At 37.1% G+C, this 8,642-nt stretch overlaps 4 protein-coding genes across 4 annotated transcripts; 1 reads left to right on the forward strand and 3 right to left on the reverse strand.

The window, feature by feature from the left end:
• Positions 1-772: 772 nt before the first annotated feature.
• LOC139506486 (histone H2A) lies at positions 773-1,334 on the reverse strand. Its single transcript, XM_071295473.1, has one exon. The coding sequence runs from the start codon at positions 1,202-1,204 to the stop codon at positions 827-829; it is 378 nt and encodes a 125-aa protein (XP_071151574.1). The 5' UTR covers positions 1,205-1,334; the 3' UTR covers positions 773-826.
• An 84-nt stretch (positions 1,335-1,418) lies between these two features.
• Positions 1,419-1,904, forward strand: LOC139506487 (histone H2B). The gene has a single exon (XM_071295474.1). It carries the CDS (start codon positions 1,481-1,483, stop codon positions 1,853-1,855), a length of 375 nt encoding a protein of 124 aa, XP_071151575.1. The 5' UTR covers positions 1,419-1,480; the 3' UTR covers positions 1,856-1,904.
• A 2,804-nt stretch (positions 1,905-4,708) lies between these two features.
• Positions 4,709-5,882, reverse strand: LOC139506488 (histone H3). Its single transcript, XM_071295475.1, has one exon. The coding sequence runs from the start codon at positions 5,167-5,169 to the stop codon at positions 4,759-4,761; it is 411 nt and encodes a 136-aa protein (XP_071151576.1). The 5' UTR covers positions 5,170-5,882; the 3' UTR covers positions 4,709-4,758.
• A 626-nt stretch (positions 5,883-6,508) lies between these two features.
• On the reverse strand, positions 6,509-7,646 carry LOC139506489 (histone H2A). Its single transcript, XM_071295476.1, has one exon. It carries the CDS (start codon positions 6,938-6,940, stop codon positions 6,563-6,565), a length of 378 nt encoding a protein of 125 aa, XP_071151577.1. The 5' UTR covers positions 6,941-7,646; the 3' UTR covers positions 6,509-6,562.
• Positions 7,647-8,642: the final 996 nt, after the last annotated feature.

Raw genomic sequence — 8,642 nt, forward strand, 5'->3', positions numbered from 1 at the left:
TTGTATTATGTCATATTTATGTATATTTAATATAAAAAAAAGAAGATGTGGTATGATTTTCATTTGGGCTGGGCACATTTGTCTCATTGTCTGATTGTCGGTGTGCTTACATCGATTCCACATCTTTAATACACAAACAATAACTAAATAAAGACAGAAAGACAGAGAGAGAGAGAGAGAGAGAGAGAGAGAGAGAGAGAGAGAGAGAGAGAGAGAGAGAGAGAGAGAGAGAGAGAGAGAGAGAGATGCTGAAAAAAAAAATGGAAAAAGGAAAAGAATGGAAAGTACATATCATATATAAAAGTGTTGACGAAAGAGATAATGTTAACAAAAACTATAAATAATTATAATAATAAAAAAAACCACACACCTTCTCAGATGAATCTAAGCATGCTCGCATCAATAACCAAGAGAGAGAAAGAAGAGAGCAGACTAGTATTAAATATAAATACTATCAGTGTTGTTTTTTTTCCCCGACAAACTTTATATGATTTAACTGAGCTACTTGTGGGTTCAAAGAGTCAGAAAGTTCGACAATAAATGTTCTGATGAAGAAGACTGAAAAAGTTACTAGACTTAGTGTTATGCTATAAGAACTGTACTTAAATGGGATGCGTTAGAGAGAGAAGAAAAGAAGAATCACGGAAGAAGGGACATTTATATTTTAGACATTTTTTATTTGTTATGTAGTAGAATATATTTTTTTCAATTATGTATGGGGAATAAAGTATTACTAAGATGTACAACAATTTTAGACTCTTTTTGAAAAATATTGGTGGCCCTGAAAAGGGCCGTTGTTAAGTGAGTAATCTGATATATCCACTTTTTACTTGGCAGCTTTCTGGGTCTTCTTTGGCAGAAGTACAGCCTGGATGTTTGGTAAAACACCTCCCTGGGCAATGGTGACACCAGACAAGAGTTTGTTCAACTCTTCGTCGTTTCTGATGGCCAACTGGAGATGACGGGGAATGATTCTGCTCTTCTTGTTGTCACGAGCGGCGTTTCCTGCCAACTCCAATACTTCAGCTGCTAAGTATTCTAAGACAGCTGCGAGGTACACTGGTGCACCGGCACCAACTCTCTCGGCATAGTTTCCTTTCCTCAAAAGTCTGTGGATACGACCGACTGGGAACTGAAGTCCGGCACGGGATGACCTAGACTTTGCCTTTGCTTTTGCTTTTCCTCCTTTTCCTCGTCCTGACATTTTGTACTATTTGGTTGATCGACACTGAGTAAAGTGATACAATTTTTCTTCAAAATTTAGCTTATATACCCACTAAACGGATTGAACGATGTTTTTATTATACACCAATCAGAACGAAGCTCTCTGCGGGCAGTTAGGCTACCGAACATTCAACATGTTATGGGTGCTCTCTCCGAGGTTCGCGTTCAATAAAATCTTTCAATCCGTTTTGCCCAGTATATAAACAAATTGAAAATAATTTTTCACCATTACTTATTTGATTATCAAACCAGTAACATGCCACCCAAAGTAGGAACTAAAGGAGCCAAGAAGGCCGTCACCAAGGCAAAGACTGCCAGACCCGGCGGTGACAAGAAAAGGAGGAGGAAGAGACGTGAATCCTATGCTATCTACATCTACAAAGTCTTGAGACAAGTTCACCCCGACACCGGAGTGTCCTCAAAGGCAATGTCCATCATGAACAGCTTCGTCAACGATATCTTCGAGAGAATCGCAGCAGAGGCCTCCCGATTGGCACACTACAACAAAAGATCTACCATCACATCCCGGGAGATCCAGACCGCTGTCCGTCTTCTCTTACCCGGAGAATTGGCCAAGCACGCTGTCAGTGAAGGTACCAAAGCCGTCACTAAATACACCAGCAGCAAGTAAACAGTCTGAAGTTTATAACTTCACAAACGGCCCTTTTCAGGGCCACCAACATTTTTCAAAAAGAATTTACATTTGTTGTACATCATGTCAAACTTCTAAACAAAGCTATAAATCCCAACCCCCAGCTATAACTACTTTCAAACTATTTCAATAGTATATGGTTACTTTTCTCTTCTTTCTATCTGTATAACAAATATACGTGTATTTCACTCATTCTGTAGTATTTAATTTGCCAAAACTACAAAGCGTAAATACATAAATCATGAAGAACAAAACAGTGCTTTCATTCCAATTAATAGAGTTGATAAATTTACGATTTCTTTTGCTTTTCGAGAGAAAAAAAATATTGCGAGAATTATTTTACACGGAAACAAGAACATTACCTAATATTAAACCACGCAAAAACTCTATAATTGAATATAACAGAATCTACAGATTTTGTGTGTAAAAGTCCGTGCATTTTGTTTTGAAATTTTCTCTCTTCGTGTAGGCAAATGCACGGATTTGATCTTTGAACGTATTCATAAACCTTCAGAAATATAAATTCTCAAATAAATACAAGAGTAAGAGTAAGGAGTTAATTAAAAAGAAAGCCAGATATTTAAAAAAAAAAGGGGGGAGGGGGATAACGAGAGAGAGAGAAAATAGTTGCGGATCAGGATCAGGGAAAACAAGAAAACGGTTGAAAAATTCATGAACATTAGAGAAAAGAATAGAAGTGGGAGCAAGCTTTGATTTCAAGATTTTGTTTAAAACGATGTACAACAAATCTAAGATTCTTTTTGAAAAATGTTGGTGGCCCTGAAAAGGGCCGTTGTTTATATTAGCTGGGTGGCTGTTTAACCTCCGAATCCGTACAAGGTACGTCCTTGACGTTTCAAAGCGTAGACAACATCCATGGCAGTGACAGTCTTCCTCTTGGCGTGCTCTGTGTATGTGACAGCATCACGGATGACATTTTCCAAGAAAACTTTAAGGACACCACGGGTTTCCTCATAGATGAGTCCAGATATACGTTTTACTCCACCTCTTCTTGCTAAACGACGGATGGCTGGCTTGGTGATACCTTGGATGTTATCACGCAACACCTTCCTGTGACGCTTGGCGCCTCCTTTTCCTAGACCTTTACCTCCTTTTCCTCTGCCTGACATGTTTAACTATTTGTGGTGATTAGTTAAATAATACTTTCCGTCTAACAGCGACTCTTTATATATCACCAACGCGGCCGTAAAAGAAGTATCACACATTTTCAGTTAACTGTTGTCTGATTGGCTTACGTTGTTTTATTCCGGGAGGTAACTCTGTACTGCCTTAAACTGTGTACACTTTCAATCCACTTTTTCATTCTAGGTCTGAAAAATATAATAATTCATATCAGACAGTAATTTTTTAAGAAAAAACTATTATTGAACAGAAAAAAACTTTCAATCGGAATAAAAATGACTGAAGGAGACAAAAAAAGCTCCAAAATGTTGAAAAGTTTTCATTTTAAGATAGAAAAGTATGATAAATAAATGATAAATGAAAATCACTTTAGACAGTCAAAATTATAAAGATAATTATTTGCTTTCTCTGAACAGACATTTTCATTCAATGTCAATACACATTTCAACTTAATGGAATGGAATTTAGTTGGGGAAAAAATAAACCTCACAGACATATCTAGGAATACTGGTTATCTATTTGTCTATTTGATGTACCCAGAAATTGGATACATCACAGGATTTTACATGCTTGCAGTTTTCTACCTGTCTTTCATAACTCAACATCATCTGTCAAAGCTGTGCTTGCCATCCATCAAAGATCTGCTGCAGGTACTTCAGATCATAAATGAGAGAATGTATGAATAAAACTGTTATTGTTATTACTATTAAAGATTTTTTTTTTTAGGTATTACAGTGAAGAAAAGAGATGCCCCTGTCTGCGGGTAAAACTTCTTATGTGTGCATCTTCCTTTCAATTTTATTTTTAAACACCATTCTATATTTATCCACAGTATGACGATGACAATTTCATCAGCCAATCCAATAAAAATGTTAATGCGCACACATATACTTACTATTCTGAAGACATCTTTTAGCCAGAAAAGTTTATAATAAGTCTGAAAACTACTTTTTATCATATAAAAAAGCTTATAAGTGCAAGATATATGCTTACATGGACTTCCTACAGTGAAATTTTGTGGGGACTACTTGGACCCGTACCGAAATTATATTAATTTAAATAGAAATTTCATGATTTTGTAAACTAGCAGCAAGACAAGACTCTAAAGTGGACAAAATATATTACTACATACATGATAAAAATTTTCTTTACAATTCTGACTGAAAAAAAGCTCTAAATTTTTGATAAAAGTACCCTGTAATATCAGCTTTTCTAAAAGAAATATTCAAATTAATGAATTATACATGATATTTAAACTCTAACTTAAAAAAAAAGGTTATATTTTGGCCAGTTGGTGGTTCTCTTTCTTTGGTCTAGACTACTGGTGTAAATAATACATCAAAAGAAGACAAGACAAAACAAGCGAAGAAAATAAAAGAAAAGAACAGAAGTACAGATAGAAACATTCATATGTTGATCTTTTTTTTTATATAATGTACTATTTAATATTCTACACACAAGGACGTACATGTACCATGATAAACAAACACCCCCCCCCCCCCTTTTTTTTTGTGATGAGACTTGTGTGTATATATATATCATAAAATTTATTTTTTGTCTATGTATTGCTTTGCATATAGATGGATTCAACAAGAAGAAATAAAAGAGAGAGAGAGATGGGGAAAAGAGGGGTTCAGCTATGTTTCTAATTTTCATGTACAACAATTTATAGATTCTTTTTGAAAAATATTGGTGGCCCTGAAAAGGGCCGTTATGTTTTGGTGAAAAAATCACACTTCTTAAGCACGTTCTCCACGGATTCTTCGTGCCAATTGGATATCCTTTGGCATGATGGTTACTCTCTTGGCGTGGATTGCGCACAAGTTGGTATCCTCGAAGAGACCGACCAAGTAGGCTTCGCTGGCTTCCTGTAGGGCCATGACGGCTGAACTCTGGAATCGGAGATCAGTTTTGAAGTCCTGGGCGATTTCACGGACTAATCTCTGGAAGGGGAGTTTCCTGATGAGGAGCTCTGTGCTCTTCTGGTATCTCCTGATTTCTCGGAGAGCGACTGTTCCTGGCCTGTATCTATGTGGTTTCTTGACTCCACCGGTTGCAGGTGCGCTCTTACGGGCGGCCTTGGTGGCAAGTTGTTTTCTTGGAGCTTTACCTCCGGTGGATTTACGTGCAGTTTGCTTTGTTCGTGCCATGACTATTAGCTCTGTGGACGATTTGCTACAGAAAGAATACTTGAAAATTTCGGTGAATGTGTTTTTGTGCTTGCCGGGAGGATTGAAATCACGGTGACGATTGGATCACCACTTACATAAAGCTGGCGTTGATTGGTCCGCATATCTTAAATCTGATTGGACTGATTTGTAAGGGACTTTGACAGTTTTCAATCCATTTTTTACTGAAAAACTGCTCAACCCAAGCTGACAGTAAAAATGCCCCCTTTTTTCATTCATAATTACAGTTTCTGATCATCCCTCATAGCTCAACAATAGTAAATTAGTGTCACGGTTTCAATATGATAAATCTGAAGAAGAAAAAAAATAATAATGAAAAAAGGTCAAAATACATGCAGAAACATTAAGGAAAGGAAAGAAAAATAAAACAGGAAAAAATAAAAATAAAATGCAGTTATAACACAAACAAAGCGAAATAGAAAATAAAAAAACAGAAACAAATGGAATTACACATTCCCGACATGACATTGTACGGATCGGCTGAGTTTCTTTATTGTTGTATTATGTCATATTTATGTATATTTAATATAAAAAAAAGAAGATGTGGTATGATTTTCATTTGGGCTGGGCACATTTGTCTCATTGTCTGATTGTCGGTGTGCTTACATCGATTCCACATCTTTAATACACAAACAATAACTAAATAAAGACAGAAAGACAGAGAGAGAGAGAGAGAGAGAGAGAGAGAGGAGAGAGAGAGAGAGAGAGAGAGAGAGAGAGAGAGAGAGAGAGAGAGAGAGAGAGAGAGAGAGAGAGAGAGAGAGAGAGAGAGATGCTGAAAAAAAAAATGGAAAAAGGAAAAGAATGGAAAGTACATATCATATATAAAAGTGTTGACGAAAGAGATAATGTTAACAAAAACTATAAATAATTATAATAATAAAAAAAACCACACACCTTCTCAGATGAATCTAAGCATGCTCGCATCAATAACCAAGAGAGAGAAAGAAGAGAGCAGACTAGTATTAAATATAAATACTATCAGTGTTGTTTTTTTTTCCCCGACAAACTTTATATGATTTAACTGAGCTACTTGTGGGTTCAAAGAGTCAGAAAGTTCGACAATAAATGTTCTGATGAAGAAGACTGAAAAAGTTACTAGACTTAGTGTTATGCTATAAGAACTGTACTTAAATGGGATGCGTTAGAGAGAGAAGAAAAGAAGAATCACGGAAGAAGGGACATTTATATTTTAGACATTTTTTATTTGTTATGTAGTAGAATATATTTTTTTCAATTATGTATGGGGAATAAAGTATTACTAAGATGTACAACAATTTTAGACTCTTTTTGAAAAATATTGGTGGCCCTGAAAAGGGCCGTTGTTAAGTGAGTAATCTGATATATCCACTTTTTACTTGGCAGCTTTCTGGGTCTTCTTTGGCAGAAGTACAGCCTGGATGTTTGGTAAAACACCTCCCTGGGCAATGGTGACACCAGACAAGAGTTTGTTCAACTCTTCGTCGTTTCTGATGGCCAACTGGAGATGACGGGGAATGATTCTGCTCTTCTTGTTGTCACGAGCGGCGTTTCCTGCCAACTCCAATACTTCAGCTGCTAAGTATTCTAAGACAGCTGCGAGGTACACTGGTGCACCGGCACCAACTCTCTCGGCATAGTTTCCTTTCCTCAAAAGTCTGTGGATACGACCGACTGGGAACTGAAGTCCGGCACGGGATGACCTAGACTTTGCCTTTGCTTTTGCTTTTCCTCCTTTTCCTCGTCCTGACATTTTGTACTATTTGGTTGATCGACACTGAGTAAAGTGATACAATTTTTCTTCAAAATTTAGCTTATATACCCACTAAACGGATTGAACGATGTTTTTATTATACACCAATCAGAACGAAGCTCTCTGCGGGCAGTTAGGCTACCGAACATTCAACATGTTATGGGTGCTCTCTCCGAGGTTCGCGTTCAATAAAATCTTTCAATCCGTTTTGCCCAGTATATAAACAAATTGAAAATAATTTTTCACCATTACTTATTTGATTATCAAACCAGTAACATGCCACCCAAAGTAGGAACTAAAGGAGCCAAGAAGGCCGTCACCAAGGCAAAGACTGCCAGACCCGGCGGTGACAAGAAAAGGAGGAGGAAGAGACGTGAATCCTATGCTATCTACATCTACAAAGTCTTGAGACAAGTTCACCCCGACACCGGAGTGTCCTCAAAGGCAATGTCCATCATGAACAGCTTCGTCAACGATATCTTCGAGAGAATCGCAGCAGAGGCCTCCCGATTGGCACACTACAACAAAAGATCTACCATCACATCCCGGGAGATCCAGACCGCTGTCCGTCTTCTCTTACCCGGAGAATTGGCCAAGCACGCTGTCAGTGAAGGTACCAAAGCCGTCACTAAATACACCAGCAGCAAGTAAACAGTCTGAAGTTTATAACTTCACAAACGGCCCTTTTCAGGGCCACCAACATTTTTCAAAAAGAATTTACATTTGTTGTACATCATGTCAAACTTCTAAACAAAGCTATAAATCCCAACCCCCAGCTATAACTACTTTCAAACTATTTCAATAGTATATGGTTACTTTTCTCTTCTTTCTATCTGTATAACAAATATACGTGTATTTCACTCATTCTGTAGTATTTAATTTGCCAAAACTACAAAGCGTAAATACATAAATCATGAAGAACAAAACAGTGCTTTCATTCCAATTAATAGAGTTGATAAATTTACGATTTCTTTTGCTTTTCGAGAGAAAAAAAATATTGCGAGAATTATTTTACACGGAAACAAGAACATTACCTAATATTAAACCACGCAAAAACTCTATAATTGAATATAACAGAATCTACAGATTTTGTGTGTAAAAGTCCGTGCATTTTGTTTTGAAATTTTCTCTCTTCGTGTAGGCAAATGCACGGATTTGATCTTTGAACGTATTCATAAACCTTCAGAAATATAAATTCTCAAATAAATACAAGAGTAAGAGTAAGGAGTTAATTAAAAAGAAAGCCAGATATTTAAAAAAAAAAGGGGGGAGGGGGATAACGAGAGAGAGAGAAAATAGTTGCGGATCAGGATCAGGGAAAACAAGAAAACGGTTGAAAAATTCATGAACATTAGAGAAAAGAATAGAAGTGGGAGCAAGCTTTGATTTCAAGATTTTGTTTAAAACGATGTACAACAAATCTAAGATTCTTTTTGAAAAATGTTGGTGGCCCTGAAAAGGGCCGTTTGTTTATATTAGCTGGGTGGCTGTTTAACCTCCGAATCCGTACAAGGTACGTCCTTGACGTTTCAAAGCGTAGACAACATCCATGGCAGTGACAGTCTTCCTCTTGGCGTGCTCTGTGTATGTGACAGCATCACGGATGACATTTTCCAAGAAAACTTTAAGGACACCACGGGTTTCCTCATAGATGAGTCCAGATATACGTTTTACTCCACCTCTTCTTGCTAAACGACGGATG

Source organism: Mytilus edulis, unplaced genomic scaffold (genome assembly GCF_963676685.1).
Source record: "Mytilus edulis unplaced genomic scaffold, xbMytEdul2.2 SCAFFOLD_2222, whole genome shotgun sequence".
Classification (NCBI taxonomy): domain Eukaryota; kingdom Metazoa; phylum Mollusca; class Bivalvia; order Mytilida; family Mytilidae; genus Mytilus; species Mytilus edulis.

Coding starts and splice junctions, on each gene's coding strand:
- LOC139506487 (XM_071295474.1), top strand. CDS start 1,481: ATGCCACCCAAAGTAGGAACTAAAGGAGCCAAGAAGGCCGTCACCAAG.
- LOC139506488 (XM_071295475.1), bottom strand. CDS start 5,169: ATGGCACGAACAAAGCAAACTGCACGTAAATCCACCGGAGGTAAAGCT.
- LOC139506486 (XM_071295473.1), bottom strand. CDS start 1,204: ATGTCAGGACGAGGAAAAGGAGGAAAAGCAAAAGCAAAGGCAAAGTCT.
- LOC139506489 (XM_071295476.1), bottom strand. CDS start 6,940: ATGTCAGGACGAGGAAAAGGAGGAAAAGCAAAAGCAAAGGCAAAGTCT.